General features: G+C 46.7%; 1 protein-coding gene across 1 annotated transcript in view; it reads right to left on the reverse strand.

Annotated features, from left to right (window-relative positions):
• Positions 1–22,904, reverse strand: part of LDLRAD3 (low density lipoprotein receptor class A domain containing 3) — a 141,529-nt gene that overhangs the window by 63,335 nt on the left and 55,290 nt on the right. The window contains exons 3-4 of the mRNA XM_073565243.1: positions 13,102–13,227; positions 9,928–10,062 (exon numbers count right to left, since the gene is read on the reverse strand). Coding sequence (XP_073421344.1) covers positions 9,928–10,062; positions 13,102–13,227 — 261 coding nt within the window. The remainder of the gene's footprint in view (positions 1–9,927; positions 10,063–13,101; positions 13,228–22,904) is intronic.

Here is a 22,904-nt window from a genome sequence, read left to right on the forward strand (position 1 = left end):
ACAGAACGAAGGCAAGACAATATCCTCATTGATGTGAAAAGAGGACACCACCTTCGGAAGAAAGGGGGGAGCTGGTCTAAGCACCACCTTATCCTTGTGGAAAGCGAGAAAAGGTGCTCGGAAAGACAGAGCAGCCAACTCCGAGACTCGCCTAACGGAGGTAATGGCTACCAAGAATACCACCTTCCAAAAGAGGAACGATAAGGAAATATGCTGTAGCGGCTCAAAAGGCGCTTCCTGCAGAACACTCAGAACCAGGTTAAGGTCCCAGGTTCCCATCGGCGCCTTATAGGGAGGTACTAGATGAGAGACTCCCTGGATGAAAGTCTTTACCTGCATATTAGTAGCAATCTTTCGCTGGAAAAGGACGGACAACGCCGATATCTGTCTCCTAAGGGAGCTCGGGGCCAGCCCCGAGTCTAGGCCTGATTGAAGAAAGGCCAAGATGTTGGGAATAGAGAATGTCAGGGGAGAACGACCCTGCTCTCGACACCAAGTGAAGAAAACTTTCCAGGTGTGGTGGTAAATTCTCACCAAGGTCGGTTTCCTGGCGCTAACCATTGTAGCGACCAACTTACGCTCAAAACCTGCTTGAGTTAGAATCCAAGATTGAACGGCCATGCCGTCAAACACAGGGCCCCTGAGTTCGGGTGGAAGATCGGTCCCTGGTGCAGTAGATCTGGGCGCTCTGGCAGGCGCCATGGGACGTCTGAGCAGCCGCACAAGATCTGCGTACCACGCCCGTCGGGGCCAGTCTGGTGCCAGCAGAATTGCTGGGACCCCCTCTGCTTTGATCTTCCTGACGACCCTCGGAAGCAATTGCAACGGGGGAAACAGGTATGGAAGGTGAAACTGGTTCCATGGTAGGACCAACGCATCCACCCCGAACGCTCGTGGGTCTTGTGACCGAGCAACGAACACAGGCACCTTGGCGTTCATCCTGGACGCTATCAGATCCACATCCGGTGTTCCCCACCGTTGGCAAATTTGCTGGAAGACCTCGGGGTGCAGGGCCCATTCCCCAGCCACGACCTCTTGTCGGCTGAGGAAATCCGCTTCCCAATTTTCTATGCCTGGGATGTAGACTTTCGACGTTACCGACTGGTTCTTCTCGGCCCAATGAAGCACATGTGCTATCTCGCGCATGGTTGCCCTGCTTCGCGTGCCCCCTTGATGATTTACATAAGCCACCACCGTGGCGTTGTCTGACTGAATCCGAATGGGCCGTCCTGCTAGGAGGTGCTGGAAATGCTGCAGCGCCTGCCAGATCACTCGTATTTCCAACAAGTTGATCGGGAGACAAGCTTCCTGTTGTGACCACCTGCCCTGGGCCGTGTGGTGGCGAAAAAAACTGCTCCCCAGCCGAGGAGACTGGCGTCGGTCGTGACCACTAGTCAGTGGTCTGGGGGAAACGGTTTCCCCTGAAGAAGGGAGGATCTGGTCGTCCATCACTCTAGTGATTGCCTGACCTGAGAAGATAGCCGGCACCGCTGATCGAGAGTGAACGGGTTCTTGTCCCATGCTGACAAGAGAGCGTGCTGTAGGGGTCGAAGATGAAACTGAGCAAACGGAATTGCTTCCATTGCTGCCACCATCTTCCCTAGTATCCTCATCCCAAACCGAATGGTGTGAGGGACCGGCTGCTGGAGCTTCTGGACTCCTTGTCGGAGCGCTGGGGCTTTGTTTTGAGGGAGAATTACCAACCCTTGGGAGGTATCGAAGACCATTCCTAGAAAAGCAATCCTCCGAGCTGGGACCAGAGATGATTTCTTCCTGTTGACCAACCAACCTAAGAGGGAGAGTGTATCCAGTGTAATGCTGACATTCTCCTTGCACGCCCGAAATGAGGGACCCTTCATCAAGAGGTCGTCTAAGTATGGCAAGACGAGTAGTTGTTCTCTGCGGCTCTCATGCCCAAGACTCTCAGCCCCGCAGTGTGAAAAAATCATAAGCGACTGCGGGGCAGCATCTCTGGCCGTGCGTCCACGCAGACGCAATAGGAAGGCCAGGAAGTGATGTGAGGGCACAGGCAGTGCTAACTGCGCATGCCCAAGAAAAGATATTACAGTGCTGGCCCAAGGAATTGAAATGAACGCTGAGGAGGCGGCGCCAAATTCAAAAAGGAGGACATGACTGATGGATGCGAGGCGTCAAAAATCAGGTATGTCTGACCAATTTTAAAAACGATTATTTCTGCGGTGGAAGGGACGTTAAATAAAAGAGCCACCTTGAGCAGAATGCAGCATTAGTGCTGCACAAGGTGGCTCTTTTACTTAAAAATGCCTGGGGGGGGGGGGGGTTTGACAGGTTCCTTTCAAATCGGAGCCACTTCTTCTTCTGGGCTGATATCATGCTGATTGACAGCTGCTATCTATCTGTAGGACTCTGGCTGTCAATCAGCATGACGTAAGCAGTCACGCTCCATCAACAGAGCAGAGAGGAAGAGAAGCAGCTGCTCTGTCGATGTGATGCCAGTGGAAGCCGCAGAGTCGCCGACAGGAGCGGTCTGTGACCAGTTTGCACCGTCAGAGATCTGAACATACAAGTAGTAAGCAATTACCTGACTGTTAGTTCTTAGGTTCATAGTAAAAAAAAAAAAAAAAAATAATAATATAGTCATTTCCATTTCTTCATCGATGAGATTGGGTGTCATGACTCATGACTCTTTGATCTCTGCTCGTTACATTTTTGGGAAACGTTGTGGCAACCACAAAAAAATAGCAATTCGGGAATTTTAATGTTTTTTCTTTTTCTGTCTTTATTCTTTTTCTCAGCTGCAACACAGCTCTGCTACATCTGTACACAGGCGCTACTCCAAAAGCCACTCCCGTGCACAGGCGACGTCCGTCTTCTGCAGCTGTTTACCGCCGATCGCTTCTCCTGTCCAATTTCATATCGGAAACCGAATGAATCAAAAACGCGACCGTCCTTGGCGGAAACAACCGTGATCAGATTGAGCCCACGTGTATTGTAATTATAGATCGCGCCAGCAAAATGAAAATGTCTTTCCGCTTCCCTCGCTTCAAAAAATTGTAAAAGCTGCACGGAGCAATCAAGCGGCTTGTGTGATGAATGGTGTGATTAAAAATGATCGGATTGCTAAAACAAAAAAAAAAAAAAAAAAGATGCCAGCCTGATCTGTTTGTGTCGCTGGCACATTGCAGGCACGGTAATGAAACGCACGGTTTAGAAATGAAAAGGAAAAAAAAATAACATAAAAGACTTGACGTGCGCTGCCAGCTCACATAAAACAGCGGGAGGCTTTCACAGGTCCCCACGTGTATGAACAGAGGCTTGATGGTAAGTACAGGCTCGGTGGGAGTCTGCCGTACATCACCTAGCACACAAGAAGCCAAAATATTCCATAGTGATTGAAAAGCAAGAGACGAAACACGTGGGCACTTGCATTAGTATCTGTATATCGTGTGTTACTGAAGAGGCATCTTGGTTTACGACACCCATACTTTAGGGGATGCCTGCGCAGCCTTCTCTGGTCCAAGGGCCACATTGTCATCTTGCACTACCCAAAGGGGCCAACTATAAAACTACTGGAGACATTATACAGAAAGTTGTAGGGGACAGGAGGATGGGCGCTTTACTGCTCACCTAGTTAGAACTTCAGCCATTATAGTTTTGGGGGAGTCAAAAGTTTTGCAAACCCCGTGACATGCAATACAGAGGACAGAAGGAGAGCCCGGCCACCACATCTCATCCTACGTGGAGTGCCAACAAGGGTCAGCGGAGCCCCACTTTATGTAAACATCAATATCCATGGATTGAGCCCTTCCCAAGCGCCCAGAAAACAACCAGATATTGCATAATCTGTGGATATTGTTATGCTAAGCAGGTGAGGTGGATCCTCCAAGCCTCAGGTCCGGGGAGGGGAGGCACATGGACCTCGGGCGTTGCTGAAGTCAAATGGATTAAGTGGAACCAAGAAGGGATAAAAGCAAGTTAAATTACAGAAGGTGGAGCACAGCAGACAGAAGTTGAGTCTCAATCCTAAGACACAGGTGTGTGTTCTAATGGGCCTTATGTAGGATTAAAGAGACGACATCACAGAAAAATGAAGTGCAATCTGCAAAACCAGACGTGGAGCACAACATAGGGCAGCAGACTGAGGTGAAGGAAGCAGAGCCCGGGATACCGGGGACAGGTGTGTAACAGATACATCTTAAAATGTCTCAGATGGGACAGATCATCACCTTCAGATCAGGGGATATTACACCGAATAAAGCTGATCTGCCACTAGATGACACAATACATTGTTATATAATTCTCTTAGACCTGATTAGCCTGAGGCACTTACTGTGATAATCTTGGTCAGAATGGCTGTATAATCCGCGAGTTAAAATTGCATCTCTGCCTACCTAGCCTGATTGACAGCCTCAGTGTCCCTCCTCTCTGCTGAGATCTCACACTGCTCAGTACAAGTTGCAGCAGACAGGCTGGGTGGACGGAGAGTCAGCATCATAAGGGAGGAGGGACACTGAGGAGCTGCCAATCAGGCTATTATGGCGGAGATTCAGCAGTAGCAGCTGAGAGGAGACTGAATACAGTGGACTCACTAAAATGGTCTTTTTAACATAAGCAATATACAGCCATTCCGACCACTTTTCACAGCAAGTACATCAGTTTCATCAGGTCTGATATATCCATTTAATATTGTATGTAATTTTTATATGAAATCTGATGACTGATCCTTTTTTTTTTTTTCTTTAATCTGCAGCCCCTCCGCTGATCTAACAATGCTGGGGGTTCCCATTGGTGACGGCATATGCAGCTATTTCTTGTCACCCTTTTATCTAGTATCATTAACCCACTAGAATGATAGTGACCGGTGGGGATCACTATGACTCCACCAAGTCCCTACAAATGTCCGTGGAGGCTTCACAACTCATTTTCTTTCAACTTGGAGCACATTGCAGCGAGTCTTGGAGGTCATTAATAAACAAGCGGCCTCTTTCATTGGAGACTGACACAAGCTAGTGATTAATTGCTTTCTGGGGTTGTGGTGGGGGGGGGGCAAGGAGGGAAGGGGTGACGGCACATCCTCTGGGGCTTTCATTAATAGTCATTAACCATTGCAGGGGTCCTTTCCCCTCCTTATAAAAAAAATAAAATAATAAAACAAAACAAAAAAATTCACATTTCTCCGCACTAACTAGCCCCATATGTTTATACCATGTGCCCATTGCGGTGAATGAAACTACAATGTTAATAACATTCCTATGAACAGTGGGATGACGCCTAACAATTAGCCGCTTAATATCTCGCAGAGATTTTCCTTCGGTCGCCCGCTTGGCAGGCGAATTAAAGATTGAGGGAGTGGACTGTGACTGCGCGCTGATTAATCCTTTTAATATCTTCCATATTCCCAGCATACAGCAGAGTCTGGTTTGGCTCTGGAACGGAGACCACCTAACAGGAGCCCCCCATCCTCCGCTTGCCGGGATTTTTGCTAAAGCCGGACCTAAAAGGCTTTTAACTCTACAGGACACGCTGGAAGAAATGCATTTTAATAAGAGGCAAACTATCGCCAACTGTTGACCGAGTGCTTAGGATTTTTTGTTTAAAATGGGAATAAATCCATTAAGGTCTAAAGAAAATATATTCATGCTGCGGGGAGGGAGCTTATTTTTTTCCTCCCACTATGAAAAGCGCGATGAAACCCTTGTTAATATGGCATATAAAACAAGAATGACCGACTCAATCCTAATGCTGCTAGCCATAAAGGGCCAGCGAGTCACCACGGACCTCCCCATCCTCTGGAGAAGAGCAGGAAGATGGTTCATTACATCCAAATCAATGGGGGTCCGGACACTGCAACCTCCACCAGTCCTGCAAATGAAGGCACCGCAGTGCCAATTTAATACTTCATCCCAATTTAGGTTTTCTGCATGGTCTCGGCTCTCGGATCTGCAGTATGGCGGTATTCACTGGAGTGGGGATATGCTACCGGTCCCTATACAGCGAGTGGGGAAAAGAAAAGCGTAAGGGGGCTACAGTGCTATGTCCGTGGAGTTAGGAAGCCCCGCGATCCTCGACATGCCCGTCAGCAGCTGAGCCAGCTCCGCAGACAGTAGACGCCAGCGCTCTTACACAGCTGGCATCTGCCTCTAAACAGCAGCGACTGGAAACCGCTCTGATTGCTGCGGTTAAACTCTATAAATGCCGCTGACAATTTCTGACTGTGGCATTTAAAGTGAAGCCATCATCAGAAAATGAACTATTGATCAAATCAGGATTTTTGTATTACGTGGATATATATTTTTTTAACATATTACGAAATTTGTAATCTCGCAACTTTCCCACCGGTCACTGGGGCTTTTTCAGACTAACTTTGTCTTTTCAGGAAGAGCTTTCAGCAGGCTCCTTATCAAAGGCAGTCTTCTTGTCACTTCTTTTAACTATTTTGAGTTTCGAAGCCCGTCTCAACGTAGCACATGTCCAGAAGCAGCGGCAGCAAGGAGCACATGATGCATCAATACTGAGCAGTGTAACTGTGCACCCAGATATCTGGGAAAAGCTTTCAGCAATCTCCTTATCAGCAAAGGCAGTCTTTTTGTCACTTAACAGTTTAGAACTTTGAAAGCCTTGAAGAAGTGCTTTATCAATTCCTCTGGCAGTTTGGATGCCACATATATTTTGTATATAGAATAAGGGAAAAAAAGATGGCGTCAAAGCCGCTGCAAAAGACGTCCAGTAAGACATCAGTGCAGATGCTTCAGGTGAAACCGTTGGTGGTGTTCTATCATGTTTTTCCCTACAGCAAAAAAATCTGACATCTAAAAAACGGTGTGTGCAAACATTTTTACAGTAACAGATAACACCTCTATATACACAGGAGCCATCATTCACAATAGGTGATGTCACAGCTCACCTCCTCCTGTACAATGACACCTCTATATACAGTAGATAACACAGGATCCACCATTCACAATAGGTGATGTCACAGCTCACCGCCTCCTCCTGTACAATGACTGATAACACCTCTATATAGAACAGATAACAGGATCCACCATTCACAATAGGTGATGTCACAGCTCACCTCCTCCTCCTGTACAATGACACCTCTATATACAGTAGATAACACAGGATCCACAATTCATAATAGGTGATTTCACAGTTCACCTTATCCTCCCTTCACAATCGCCTTTGAACACGATCATTAGACACCTCAACAGAAAAGATAGGGGCGGGATCTGACTATTGCTGCTAATGTACATGTGTATTTCCTACCGGAAGGTACAATCGAAAAGAAACAAAAATGTGGTCGGAGTGAATATTGCAAGAATCTATTTTTACAATCTGTATTTCAGTAAAAAAATTAACATTGCCAAAAATGTTTAAAAAATACATTTAAAACGCAAAAAATTTATTTAAACACAATTTTCTAATGACCGCTTTTCTTTAAAGGTGTTAGCTCTTTCCCAGGCGTCGGCCCGAGAGCCGACCGGCCCTCTGCCAAGTGATCACTCAAGGCCTTAATCACTGGTCGTGCTGTGAAGCCCAGACAGTGGCCGAGCTTCATAGGGATCGGTCATTCTTATTCTTATATGTCTCAATATTGTAGTATTGAAGTCTACAGAACATGGGAATTTTTTTTTTTTTTACTGTATACCAGTACGTTTTAGGGTAAAATGAATGCTGTCATTCAACACTACAACTCGTCCAACAAAAGAAAATAAATAAATCTAAAAAGACCTTTGTCAGATAAAATAAAAAAAAAATTTTGTCTCTTGAAAGGGGGAAAACAAAAAATTAGCCGCCGGGGGAAGGAGATGTTCATCACTGCATTCAACAGATTTTCGGCTTGTGCACACAACAAGTGACGCCACAACAGTGTTAAAGAGAGGTTGTCACCCCAGTTCTTTGCAGACTTATTTTCAAGCATTTTTTTTTTAGAACTTCATGTGGTTTTATTAAGACCATGTTCACATTGATAGCAGTGAAAATGCTGCAGATTTGTGGTGCGGAGAATGCAGCAGATCCGCTGCGTGTGAATCCACTCCAATTGTCACCGTATTTCCGGCTACTTTGCAGTCAGTTTCCACCACTTTGAATGCAGATTGTTCCAATGACTTTTATGGGGCGACCTGATAAAATGAAAGAGGTCCCCGACAATACAAACTTTATTTTCACAAAGGCTTCGAAATTTAAATTTCCATAGCAACGGGGGCAATTTGGAAATGATCCAGCACAGTAATAAAAAAAAAAAAAAGAACACTAAATGAAAAATAGCCCCATGTGTCAAGATAGGAAAATAGAAAGGACGCATTACCATTAGGTAAATGTACTGACGAACAGCAGGAAAGCAACACACTGCACAAGTCGTGCTGGGGGCGGCATTGTGTGTGGCGGTACCCACAGTACCCGAAGAATTTCACCATGAAATGCAAGGCATGAGATTAGCCAAACTAGAAATATCCATGGAAAAATAATCAATAGATAAGACATTTAGTATCCACTGCACAGACACAGAATTAAAGGTAACCGGTCATTATAGTAATCAGCGCCACCGTCTAGTCCAGAAGAAGCGGTCGTATGTGTACATGATGGCTCCCATACACAGTACACATGGATGTGAGGGATTCCTGCTCTCCTGTCTCAATGTAGCACATACACAGCAGCAGCAACAAGTTGGACATTATGCATCAATAGCGAGCAGTGTAACTGTGCATCCAGCTCTTGGTGAGAAAACACTTACAAGAAAGCATCAGCACAAATTTTTTCCGTTTCTATGCCTCTGCCGCTTGCCTCATCCTCAACCTCCCTTCTCCATAGACTTCAATAGTCATCTGTGATCTAATTCCGCTTGAAGTTAGCAGTTCGTTAGCAAAACCAAAGGCTTCTCCAAAAGAAAAAAAGGTATCCCTTTGCACACAGCTGTTGCAGAGTTCATGCCACTCATGAGCGCAAAGCAAGGTAATGGTTGGCTGGGTGAGATGCCTCTGATGCAGAGTTACTCTTTGTGGACATAACCTCCTGACATAAGGAGACTTGCAGACCATACAATGCTCCCTGGGAAAAATAGCTCTCCTCCAGGAGGAGGAAAGGCTCTCTTAATGCGACTTGTGGACGATATGGCAGAAGAAAGATTAAGAACGACTGAATTTCCATCTAAATTTCTGCCAGGCCCGTACACTGTTTACTTCAGCGTCTGATCTCGGTCAATGAAAGGAGCCGGAGATGCACCACACAACCGTAATCCTTTCATGTCCTCCCTGAGATTGCGGAGACTCGGGGAAGGGGGGAGAATAGAAGGTAGATCCTCAGGGGAGCAAAGCCCTTAGAAAGTGATATATCAAACCTCTGTGGAGGAGGAGGAGGAGGGGGTGCGGAGACGGATTCTGACAAATCGAAAATTATCCCAAGCAGCGGAGAAGCTGTGAGACACAATTGCCGCATCGGTGAGACGGAACGTAGGCTGCAACCTCTCATTCTTCTCTAATCTGCCCATTATATCAGATGTTTCTTTCCTTAAATAATGATATGTTGTCACTTACCGCGCTCGCGCCGCATTACCGCAGATATACATTACGCTTCCTAGGAGGGCGATTAGAAAAAAAAAAATACTGCACTAAAAATAAAATATTGCTGTAAAATTATTTGCTTTGAACAGGTGCAAAATCTTCAACTTTGACTTTACTGAGCAGATTGGGACATCGCCCGCCAGAGCTGGCAGGGAATGTGGGCAGCGGCGCAGGTCGGAGGATCGCCATCTTTAAAAGGAACCTCGGCACGTTTTTACATATCATGCGTTCCAAATTAGCCCTGGGGTCTTCAAAGAGATCACCTGACCGACCCCCCCAAAATTTTATTTCTTTATTTTATACTATCCATAGAAATAACTCAGATCAGCAGATGAACGGATGAGATCTCTCACAGGCAGAAACACGGCACATGAATCATCTGCCGACTTACCTTGCGAGCTGGGGCAATGCTTCTCGTCGCTGTTGTCTCGACAGTTGTTCTTGCCGTTGCACACAAAACTTGTGTCTATACACATCTTATTATTACAGTGGAAGCGAGAACTGGAGCAGAGTAACGGATGAGCGGCTGAAATACGAGAAAGGAGAAGGTGCCGTAAATATCGAAAACGTCCCCAATTAGAAAATCATTAAGGAGCAATCTTGTGATAGAAGAAACCATTCAAATCTATAGATTTTACCATAGAAGCAGCAGCTAAGTAGTTATATTCCTGTACATAGGGGGCAGCATTATAGTAGTTATATTCTTGCACATAGGGGCAGTATTATAGTAGTTATATTCTTGTACATAGGGGCAGTATTATAGTAGCTATATTCTTGCACATAGGGGCAGTATTATAGTAGTTATATTCTTGTACATAGGGGGCAGCATTATAGTAGTTACATTCTTGTACATAGGGGGCAGTATTATAGTAGTTACATTCTTGTACATAGGGGCAGTATTATAGTAGTTATATTCTTGTACATAGGGGCAGTATTATAGTAGTTATATTCTTGTACATAGGGCCAGTATTATAGTAGTTATATTCTTGCACATAGGGGCAGTATTATAGTAGTTATATTCTTGTACATAGGGGGCAGCATTATAGTAGTTACATTCTTGTACATAGGGGGCAGTATTATAGTAGTTACATTCTTGTACATAGGGAACAGTATTATAGTAGTTATATTCTTGCACATAGGGGCAGTATTATAGTAGTTATATTCTTGTACATAGGGGCAGTATTATAGTAGTTATATTCTTGCACATAGGGGCAGTATTATAGTAGTTATATTCTTGTACATAGGGGGCAGCATTATAGTAGTTACATTCTTGTACATAGGGGGCAGTATTATAGTAGTTACATTCTTGTACATAGGGAACAGTATTATAGTAGTTATATTCTTGCACATAGGGGCAGTATTATAGTAGTTATATTCTTGAACATTGGGGCAGTATTATAGTAGTTATATTCTTGTACATAGGGGGCAGCATTATAGTAGTTATATTCTTGTACATAGGGGGCAGCATTATATTAGTTATATTCTTGTACATAGGAGCATTATTATAGTAGTTATATTCTTGTACATAGTGGCAGAATTATAGCATATAATGCTGGTATAGATAGGACATTGAACGAACAAATTGTTAGGCAACTCACCAAACCCTGACTAATGCACTGGCAGGATACAGCAAAGCCCCAGTGATAAAGGCTGGGGCAGCACAGGTGCATTCCACTGATAAAGACAGCCAGTTAACCCATCAGGGTCTGGCTGCCTAGTGGGAAATGCACACTAATAAGGCTTGCATAAGACAATAGTAACCAATACCCCATATTTTTTATCATTTATCTTTTTGCACTTTTTATCATTTCTACAGGATGCAGCTTAGCCCTTCATGTTGGCTTGGTATTTGGTGTGATGCATGTATATAGTGCTGAGCGGCCCGCCTATCTTGGCGTCATTGATAGGCTGCTCAGACACTATGCATCACACTTATCAGTGTGACTTATGTCTTATGCAAGCCTTATTAGTGTGCATTTCCCACTAGGCAGCCAGACCCTGATGGGTTAACTGGCTGTCTTTATCAGTGGAATGCACCTGTGCTGCCCCAGCCTTTATCACTGGGGCTTTGCTGTATCCTGCCAGTGCATTAGTCAGGGTTTGGTGAGTTGCCTAACAATTTGTTCGTTTTTTGTAAATTTTTGGAAAATTTATTTTTTCTTGTGTTCGCCATATAGATAGGACATTGCACAGATTTTTTTGGTAAGAAATCAAAGCCAGAAATTCGCAGTTGCAACTTCTTTTTTCATCTCATTTTGACAGCTGAGGTGCAGTACCCAATTGTGGTAATCAAATCACATAAAACTTTGATATCTGTGTTGCGTCCTGTGGCATGATGCAGTAATAGTCAGAAACTTTTTTTCCGTTTTAATTCTCAAATTTTATTTTTGCATAAATTTCCTTATTTGCCATATTAAGGAAGAAATTGACTAGAGCAGCCATGTAACGGCTTTAGAGACCACTCTTAGTATTTTATAAAGTCCAAAAAAGAAAAACAGATTCAGCACTGCTGCACCACAGTGGTCTCTTAGACAACTCTAAAGAGACCCCTCACACACTATATAAACGCCACATACCCCAAGGAACGGGTGCTCAATCCTGAAGAAATAAACAAAATCCAATAGTGCAATGAAAGAAGAGAGGATGGCACTCACCCTTAACAAAAGTGGAAGTCTTTATTTCATGGATAAAAATGCATAGGCTCATGAGCATTGCAGAGAGTGTGGACAATGGCCGTTTCGCGCTCCTGCGCTTCAACGGGTCCTAATGACAAGCAGCAGGAGAAAGATGCCTTTAACCACATTTGTAGTATATATTCTGCATACTATATAGTATAGTATTTAACCTCATTTGTAGTATATATTCTGTACTGGCCGTGTGGTTTTTTCTATATAGGTAAAACAATCCGTCCCATATACGTTAGGATTAGGGGGCATTTTCATTCTATTTCATCTGGCAAAGGAGTCCCCCGTTTGATCAACCATATTAGAGAATTTCATGGCGGTAAGGCAGAATCGCTGCGGTTTGCGGGTTTAGAGCGGGTTAATCCTCCCAGTCAGGGAGGTAATCATCGTAGGCTCCTGTTGCAAACAGAAGCTAGATGGATATTGTGGTCCAATGCAGCAGGTGCGCTGGGCTTGAATGAAAGGGTTGATATGTCAGTTTTTCTCTGAATTTACTGTCATTTGTGCTCTTTAAGATTTATAAGTTTTGCTTTTGTTTTTAATTGTTTGTGCATATGTATTTATTGATTTTAATGTTCTATGCATTCACTCTAGTAAGTGGGAGTGTTGTTAATGTCAGCTGTCAGGAGGCGGTGATCCACTTGTGTGTGGTTAAAGGCATCTTTCTCCTGCCGCTTGTCATTAGGACCCGTTGAAGCGCAGGAGCGCGAAACGGCCGTTGTCCGCACTCTCTGCATTGCTCCCGAGCCTATGCATTTTTATCCATGAAATAAAGACTTCCACTTTTGGTAACAGTGAGTGCTTCCTCTCTTCTTTCATTGCACTGTTAGTATTTTATAGTTAAGTCATCATTCAGTTGATGTAACACGTGAGCCACTTACTGCAGTTCTCCTCGTCACTCCCATCAGGACAGTCCTCAAACCCGTTGCACTGGAAGCGCCCGATAATGCAGTGGATCCCATTAGCACAGGGGAAGAACTTGGGGCCACACTTAGATTTGGCTTTTGCTGTAATGATAAAGGAATGAACAGGTTCAGCTCCGACTCTTATCCGCTCTGCAGGGTTCCATCCTCCTTCACTCTACATTGTAGACTCACGTAACATCACTTATATACAGATCCATCTACTCAATGCTCGCCAGGTTGCCTGGTCTGAACGTCAAAGAAAATAAATAATGCAATACTTCATGACAAAAGCACGGTGTGATGAGAACATGTGTAACCAGGGCTGTGGAGTAGGTAACCAAACCTCTGACTCAGACGCAACAATTTACCTGACTTGACTCCGACCGACATGCTTCACCACTGAGCATGTACATAAAGTGCAGCACAGACTTGGTCCATTTTATACCGACTCCACAGCCCTACGTGTAATGTACACTGATGAGATCAGGGCAATTAAAATGTGATATCTAACTTCATTCATAATTGTATTTATGAAAAAAACCTTACATCCAAGTTAAAGAGGATGCCTAATCTTTATTCAGGAGCAAGCTGTTCCTCTAGGAGGATGAAGATCTAGAGTGGCTCGACAGGAGAAGGACATCTAGCATGGCCATTATCAGGAGGATGAAGAGACCTAGAATGGCCATCACCAATAAGAGGAGATGTAGCATGGTCATCGCCATGAGGAGGAGGCCTAGGATGGCCATCACAAGGAAGAGGAGACCAAGCATGACCATCACCAGGAAGGTGGGTCATAGTATAACCAGCACCAGGGGGTGGAGACCTAGCGTGGCCATCGCCATGAGGAGGAGACCTAGAAAGGCAATCACCATGAAGAGGAGACATAACATGATCATCGCCATGAGGAAGAGACCTAGGTTGGCCATAACCTGGAAGAGGAGACCAAGCATGCCACCAAGAGGGAGAGACATAGTATAACCAGCACCAGAGGGTTGAGACCTAGCGTGTCCATCGCCAAGAAGAGAAGACGTAGCATGGTCATCTCCATGAGAAGGCGGAAACCTAGAGTGGCCATAGTCTAGAAGAAGAAACCTAGCATGGTCATTGCCATGAGGAGGAGCAGACATAGCTTGGCCATTGTCAGGAGAAAGAGACCTAGCAAGGCCATTTTCAGAAAAAGGAGACCAAGTGTCACCATCACCAGAAGCGGGAAACCTAGTATGGCCAGTAATTACCATGAAACTGCCAACATCAGTTGCGGCACATAAACATATAGGAATGGGTTCAGCATTTGTATGAAGCCTCAGATTTATTGTTGGACCCCATTTATTGTGTTTTTTAGCCATTTAAACATAAACTATATAAAATTTCATAATAGCGCACCCTGAAAGTATAATTGTAGCAAGAATATATGATTATTCAGCAATTACGACAATATAATCTTCTGTAGGTTATTACGGCATTAGGAGAACTTATTTAATACATGCAGAATAAATTTAGGAAAATGAGAATCTAAAGTCAGCGTGAGGAAAATGAAATGATGTTCCAGGTATGAATTATTATACCGACCGGAAAGGAAGTACGGTGGAAAGAAATACGAGTCTTAGAGATTAAACAAGAGCAATTATATGGCACAATAGTGAGGAGCGCAGAGCCGAATTATCATATCTCTATTTCACTGTCATTTTTCCTCTGCTGAATAATCTTTACCAGCCTCTGTGAATTATATACTTTTGATAGATCCGAACTTGTAAATCACAACTAAAAAAGTAGTAAAAAATAAAATAGCTCTTTTTTTCCCCCCGATATTATACAAGCAGGTCAAAGACAAAGGATGTGACCATGAAATCATCTGGACACATACATCTCCAGGACTAATCTTTGGTCCTTCCCCCTCTGGCAGCTGATAATACAGCCCCAGCCTTGCTATACTGCCAGGTGCTGCAGAGGCTCTACTCATTATTTATTATTATAGCGCCATTTATTCCATGGCGCTTTACATGTGAGGAGGGGTGTACATAATACATACAAGTACAGTAATCTTAAACAATACAAGTCACAACTGGTACAGGATGAGAGAGGACCCTGCCCGCGAGGCATGATAAGCCATGATAAGAAGATAGCCATTTCTATCTGGTGCTCTGCAGAGACCAAAGGATCTCTAGGCTGTAAGGAGAGCGACTAAGCATGTGTGTCCACCCGCATTTGGCTCATTCAATCTGACCACCATATATTCATAATAGATCCTCTTAAGTTCCTCCTCTCTATGCACTGGAGCCACCATTTGTCCAGGCGAAACCTAAGGCACAAGTCATCCAGGTCATCCTGCTTCACTATCAGAATACAAGTAGTAGAGAATTACCAGTGAAACAGTAGGGAAAAGATATGCAATCATATAATGCTGCAAAATTTGCATAAATTAATACTACAAATTATTATAAGAAACTTTGTAATATATCTTAGCAAAGAAATCTGCTTCTTTCTCCACTTATGAGACACTTCACTCCCTCCCATCTCTTAAACGCATCATTCACTGACATCTGTAAAGGTCAAAAGAAGACAGATTGTCAGCTAATTGAAAGATCAGATTTTAATTGAAATTACTAGAGAGAGGGAGGAGCAGAGTAAAGAAAGCAACACAGATACATACAGACAGTGCTGCTGATTTCTAGGGTTTTATCTCACTCCAGAGCTGGATTCACAGTTACACTGCTCAGAATTGCTGTTGCTGCAACCGAACATGTACACAGAGACAGCACAGAAGGAATCCTCTTATAACTATGTGCATTGTGCAGGGATGGACATACAATTGGCACAACCTGTGCAGATGTGCCAAAAGGTAAGGGGGTCACTGTCTACCACTTTCAAAGTAGCATGCACATTAATGGTGGGGAAAAGACCCATATGCAGTTCCTGCACAGGAGCCTTCTTCTGTCTGTGCCCACACCTGGTGCTGTGTATAGGAGATAACATAGCAGCTAATCTCTCCCTACTAGCTGAGAGCGCGCACAGAGAGAGAGAGCGCGCACAGAGAGAGAGCGCGCACAGAGAGAGAGCGCGCACAGAGAGAGAGAGAGAGCGCACACAGAGAGAGAGAGAGAGCGCACACAGAGAGAGAGCGCACACAGAGAGAGCGCACAGAGAGAGAGAGAGCGCACAGAGAGAGAGAGAGCGCACAGAGAGAGAGAGAGCGCACAGAGAGAGAGAGAGCGCACAGAGAGAGAGAGAGCGCACAGAGAGAGAGAGAGCGCACAGAGAGAGAGAGAGCGCACAGAGAGAGAGAGAGCGCACAGAGAGAGAGAGAGCGCACAGAGAGAGAGAGAGCGCACAGAGAGAGAGAGAGCGCACAGAGAGAGAGCGCGCACAGAGAGAGAGCGCGCACAGAGAGAGAGCGCGCACAGAGAGAGAGAGCGCACAGAGAGAGAGAGCGCACAGAGAGAGAGAGCGCACAGAGAGAGAGAGCGCACAGAGAGAGCGCACAGAGAGAGAGCGCACAGAGAGAGAGAGAGAGCACAGAGAGAGAGCACAGAGAGAGAGAGAGAGAGAGAGAGCACAGAGAGAGAGAGAGCACAGAGAGAGAGCACAGAGAGAGAGAGCACAGAGAGAGAGAGCACACAGAGAGAGAGAGCACAAATCTTCAGAGGGGAAAACTTGTAAAGAAAGGATACAAGTCATGATGGCAGATTACACTGAAAAGTCACCTACAGTTACAGTTAAGTTTTCATCACCATTTTATGCAAACAGCTGGTTGACAATTTGTCCGTGAAACGACTGCTCGAATGTTTGCAAATGGTTGTAAAACCAGGTAAAAAAACAGAGAGAGAGCACAGAGAGAGAGAAAGAGCGCACAGAGAGAGAGAGCGCACAGAGAGAGCGCACAGAGAGAGCGCACAGAGAGAGCGCACAGAGAGAGCGCACAGAGAGAGCGCACAGAGAGAGAGAGAGAGCGCACAGAGAGAGAGAGCGCACAGAGAGAGAGAGCGCACAGAGAGAGAGAGCGCACAGAGAGAGAGAGAGAGAGCGCACAGAGAGAGAGAGAGAGAGCGCACAGAGAGAGAGAGAGAGCGCACAGAGAGAGAGAACGCACAGAGAGAGAGCGCACACAGAGAGAGAGAGCGCACACAGAGAGAGAGAGAGCGCACACAGAGAGAGAGAGAGCGCACACAGAGAGAGAGAGAGCGCACAGAGAGAGAGAGCGCACAGAGAGAGAGAGCGCACAGAGAGAGAGAGCGCACAGAGAGAGAGAGCGCACAGAGAGAGAGCGCACAGAGAGAGAGAGCGCACAGAGAGAGAGCGCACAGAGAGAGCGCACAGAGAGAGAGCGCACAGAGAGAGAGAGAGAGCACAGAGAGAGAGCACAGAGAGAGAGAGAGAGAGAGAGAGCACAGAGAGAGAGAGAGCACAGAGAGAGAGCACAGAGAGAGAGAGCACAGAGAGAGAGAGCACACAGAGAGAGAGAGCACAAATCTTCAGAGGGGAAAACTTGTAAAGAAAGGATACAAGTCATGATGGCAGATTACACTGAAAAGTCACCTACAGTTACAGTTAAGTTTTCATCACCATTTTATGCAAACAGCTGGTTGACAATTTGTCCGTGAAACGACTGCTCGAATGTTTGCAAATGGTTGTAAAACCAGGTAAAAAAACAGAGAGAGAGCACAGAGAGAGAGAAAGAGCGCACAGAGAGAGAGAGAGAGAGAGAGCGCACAGAGAGAGCGCACAGAGAGAGAGAGAGAGCGCACAGAGAGAGAGAGCGCACAGAGAGAGAGAGAGAGAGCGCACAGAGAGAGAGAGAGAGAGCGCACAGAGAGAGAGAGAGAGCGCACAGAGAGAGAGAGCGCACAGAGAGAGAGAGCGCACAGAGAGAGAGAGCGCACACAGAGAGAGAGAGCGCACACAGAGAGAGAGAGAGCGCACACAGAGAGAGAGCGCACACAGAGAGAGAGAGAGCGCACACAGAGAGAGAGAGAGCGCACACAGAGAGAGAGAGCGCACAGAGAGAGAGAGCGCACAGAGAGAGAGAGCGCACAGAGAGAGAGAGCGCACAGAGAGAGAGAGAGCGCACAGAGAGAGAGAGCGCACAGAGAGAGAGAGCGCACAGAGAGAGCGCACAGAGAGAGCGCACAGAGAGAGAGCGCACAGAGAGAGAGAGAGAGCACAGAGAGAGAGAGAGCGCACAGAGAGAGAGAGAGAGCACAGAGAGAGAGCACAGAGAGAGAGAGAGAGAGAGCACAGAGAGAGAGAGAGCACAGAGAGAGAGCACAGAGAGAGAGAGCACAGAGAGAGAGAGCACACAGAGAGAGAGAGCACAAATCTTCAGAGGGGAAAACTTGTAAAGAAAGGATACAAGTCATGATGGCAGATTACACTGAAAAGTCACCTACAGTTACAGTTAAGTTTTCATCACCATTTTATGCAAACAGCTGGTTGACAATTTGTCCGTGAAACGACTGCTCGAATGTTTGCAAATGGTTGTAAAACCAGGTAAAAAAACAAAGAGAGAGAGAGAGCACAGAGAGAGAGAGCACAGAGAGAGAGAGCAGAGAGAGCGAGAGAGAGAGAGCACAGAGAGAGAGAGAGCACAGAGAGAGAGAGAGCGCACAGAGAGAGCGCACAGAGAGAGCGCACAGAGAGAGCGCACAGAGAGAGAGCACAGAGAGAGAGAGAGAGAGCACAGAGAGAGAGAGAGAGAGCACAGAGAGAGAGAGAGAGAGCACAGAGAGAGAGAGAGAGAGCACAGAGAGAGAGAGAGAGAGCACAGAGAGAGAGAGAGAGAGCACAGAGAGAGAGAGAGAGAGAGCACAGAGAGAGAGAGAGAGAGAGCACAGAGAGAGAGAGAGAGAGAGCACAGAGAGAGAGAGAGAGAGAGCACAGAGAGAGAGAGAGAGCACAGAGAGAGAGAGAGAGCGAGCACAGAGAGAGAGAGAGAGAGAGAGAACAGAGAGAGAGAGCACAGAGAGAGAGAGAGAGAGCACAGAGAGAGAGAGAGCACAGAGAGAGAGAGAGAGCACAGAGAGAGAGAGAGAGCACAGAGAGAGAGAGAGAGCACAGAGAGAGAGAGAGAGAGAGAGAGAGAGAGCAGAGAGAGAGAGAGCACAGAGAGAGAGAGAGAGAGAGAGCACAGAGAGAGAGAGAGAGAGCACAGAGAGAGAGAGCACAGAGAGAGAGAGAGCACAGAGAGAGAGAGAGAGAGCACAAATCTTCAGAGGGGAAAACTTGTAAAGAAAGGATACAAGTCATGATGGCAGATTACACTGAAAAGTCACCTACAGTTACAGTTAAGTTTTCATCACCATTTTATGCAAACAGCTGGTTGACAATTTGTCCGTGAAACGACTGCACGAATGTTTGCAAATGGTTGTAAAACCAGGTAAAAAAATTATATATAAATATACTATAACATATATGACTACTTGGTTTAGATAGCAATGGTGCAGATTTATATACTCAAGGGTTAGATATTACTCTATTAATTACTTTTCACAGAGTTTGAAACATTTTGCAAAAAAAACAAAAAAAGAAAAACAACTCTTACGTACAGTAGAAGATCTGAGAGATCTGGGAAAGGGCCCATGCTTTATATGGAATAGGTAATTCAGAGACATAAAAAGGGATGAAAGTTACTGACTGCCCTCACATAAAAGCACAGCCAGGAAACTGGCGAAGAGAGGAGCCCTTCTACGTGGGCTCCTCATCCCCACGTACTGGCGTCTGTGGTGACCACCACGTATGGAGAGGATGTCCATGATACGCCCACCTGAAGATTCTTGGCTCGGGTCCACAACTGTAGTGACTCTCACTGGTCCTGACAGTGTTATGGGTCTGTCGAGTGAAGACTGACTTCTGTTCCATACTGCGAGGATCTGCTTCTGTAGCGGTCTCGAGTGGAACTGGGCCCATCTGACACACGGTATGCAGGCAGTCATTAGGCCCAGAACCTCCATTGCCTCTCTTATAGAGGAGTGATACTTTAAGAGATCTCTGGCTCTGTCCTGAATGGTGTTCTGCCTGCGCCTGGGTAGCAGGGATATCCTGACCTGTGAGTCCACGAGCTACATGATGGATGATGGATGATGATCTGACTCCTCAGGAAGGCCACTACCTCTGCTACCAACTTCGTGAAGATTCGAGGGGCCGAGGCCAGGCCGAATGGAAGGCATTGGAACTGGAAGTGGCAGGTCCGGGATAGACAACTGACTGCGAATCTTAGTAAATTCTGGGATGAGGGGTGAATAGGGACCTGATAGTTCACACTCTTCAGGTCGAGAGTGCACATGACCGAGTCCCTGTCTATTAACTGAATTGCAGACCGAATAGATTCCATCCGGAATCTTTTGTATCTGACCCAGGTGTTTAGAGGCTTTAAATTTATAATGGACCGGGTCTCGCCGGATGGCTTTGTGATGGAGAACAGGGAGGAGTAGTGTCCCCTTCCCCTTTCTGACAGGGGAACCGGCACTATAACCTCGGACCTGATCATGTATTGTATGTCTGCCCACATTGGAGAGTCCGCCTGAACTACAGTAGGGGAAATATACCTGTCGGGGGGAGGAGAATAGAGCTCTATACTGTAACCCTCTGTGATGGTTCTGAGGACCCATTGATTCTGGGTAACTCGGGACCAATTCGCTGCGAAGTGGCGAAGTCTTCCCCCAATGCTTATGGCGTCATTGCCTCCTAGACCTGGAGGTTGACGGAAAAAGGGAGCTTTTGCTTCTCCCGCCCTGGGGGCTTCTGTATGATCCTCTATTAGACCTAGCCTGGGCTCTGGGGTCGAGGTGCCTCCTATAAAAGGGACCTCGCCGAAAGGGCTGGGGCCGCTTAGGCCTTTCTTCTGGAAAACCCTTATTTTTGTCGAACACCAGCTCTAAGATACTATCCAGGGCTGGACCGAATACTCTTAGACCTGAGAAGGGAAGTGAGCAGAGCTTTGCTTTAGAAGCATTATCTCCTGACCAGGATTTATGCCAGACCGCTCTTCGGTCGGCATTAGAAAGGGAGCTGTTTCTGGCCACAAATGACTCGTCCGACGTATCTGATAGGAACGCCGTGGCCCACTTCATAAGGGGAAGGGAAGCTAAGATCTCAGATCTAGTGGTTTTGTTGGTAAGGTGATCCTCCAACTGCCCCAACCACAAAAACATAGATCTGGCCACCGAGGTGGCTGCTATGTTAGCCCTGATAAGGGCCCCCGAGGTTTCCCCATGTTCTTTTTAATAGAACATCGGCCTTCCGGTCCATCGGGTCCCGGAGGCTTGCTGAATCCTCGAACGGGATGGCGGTCTTCTTGGTGACCTTGGCTACCGGAACATCGATCTTCAGAACCTCTTCTCAAGACCGTGTTTCCTCGGGATCAAACGGCAGTCGGCCTTTAAAGTCCCGGGATGGCATCAGACGTCTTTCCGCCTCCCTCCACTGCTCGCAGATCATTGTCTTAATGTATTCGCTTACTGGGAACACTATCTGGGTTCTAGACACGAGTCCTCCAAACATTAGGTCCTGTCTGGACTGCGGTTTAGGGACTTCTTCCATCTGCATGGTGTTCCTCACCGCCTGGACTAAATCGTCCGTGTCCTCTAATTTGAACAGGCATTTCCTGCCCTGATCCTGCTTATCCACCGGGATCTCTCCTTCCTCCTCTGCATCTGAGTCCCGGGAGTCCGACCTCTCCTCGGAGCTTGGTTCGGACATCTCTGCCTCCCATCTAGGACGCTTTTGGCTTGGCCCTGGGTTGGGGGATCGCCGCTGAGCCAAGCTGGCTCTGGAGGCCTGGACCTCCTCCCGTATCAGGGATCTCATCTCGGCCAGGAGGGACGGCTGCTCTTCTCCTATCACCCTCGACGTGCAGGGCCCGCAGAGGGTCTTAGTATAGGTGTCTGGCAGCTTTACCCTGCATACTGGGCATCTGACAGACTTAGAAGCTGCCTTGGCCGGGTCCTTGGTCACAGTCAGGGGGCCTGCTGGGGTTCCCTTATCCTATTAACAAAGGATAGGGTAGTCAGGCTATTGCCCTAGGCTGCAGTGGATGGTCTGGGGAGGGAGATCTGCGCCAAGCACACTTACCCCTCCGTTCGCTCTTTCCTGCTCTGTGTCCATCATTGTCCTGCTTCCAGAGAGACGCCAGGCTTCTGGAGCGCGCGCCTGCGTTCAAACCCGGCGGGTGACGTCACTGGAAGTGACGCACGTTCACTGCGATAGTCCGGGAATCTCTCCGGCCACTTCTTTCTCCGTGCCCCGCCTCCTGACACCAGCGTCCGCCCAGCCAGCTGCCTGCGGGGGCCCGGCCTTCGCCTCCAGGCGGCCACGTTTGGAGCCGAGAGCCTCCCGCTGGGAGGAGCGGCTCCCTCCAGGAGCGACATCCTGCTCCTGGACTTTGGGGCAGAGGGACTCCCCACCAGGGAGTTTCGGCCCTAGGCGTCTTCGCAGGGGGGAAGGATTGGACTGGCTGCCCGATCCCCCTGAGCCCGGTAGGTTCTTGATGCGCTTCCTCTCGCGTGTCCCTTCATGCAGGGACAGGAAAAACACTGAGGGAAATGGGGTGGGACGGAACCTTTTAACCTCTCGTGTGCTTTTCCTGTCCCTGTAAGGAGGAGGACGTCCTCCATGGTGCTGTCAGGGGGACGTCTTGGAAACTTTATTTCCAGGGTTCTGCCATAAGGTGCAGTCTGTGTGCTAAACACAGCAGAGGGGTCTGCCACATTAATTAGTTGTTTCTGAGCTGAACTTTGCAGCAAAAGTGATGCTGCAAAATACAAAAGGCTGTGGGACCACAACGTAGC

This window comes from Dendrobates tinctorius, unplaced genomic scaffold (genome assembly GCF_039654945.1).
Source record: "Dendrobates tinctorius isolate UK_male_01 unplaced genomic scaffold, ASM3965494v1 ptg000612l, whole genome shotgun sequence".
NCBI lineage: Eukaryota > Metazoa > Chordata > Amphibia > Anura > Dendrobatidae > Dendrobates > Dendrobates tinctorius.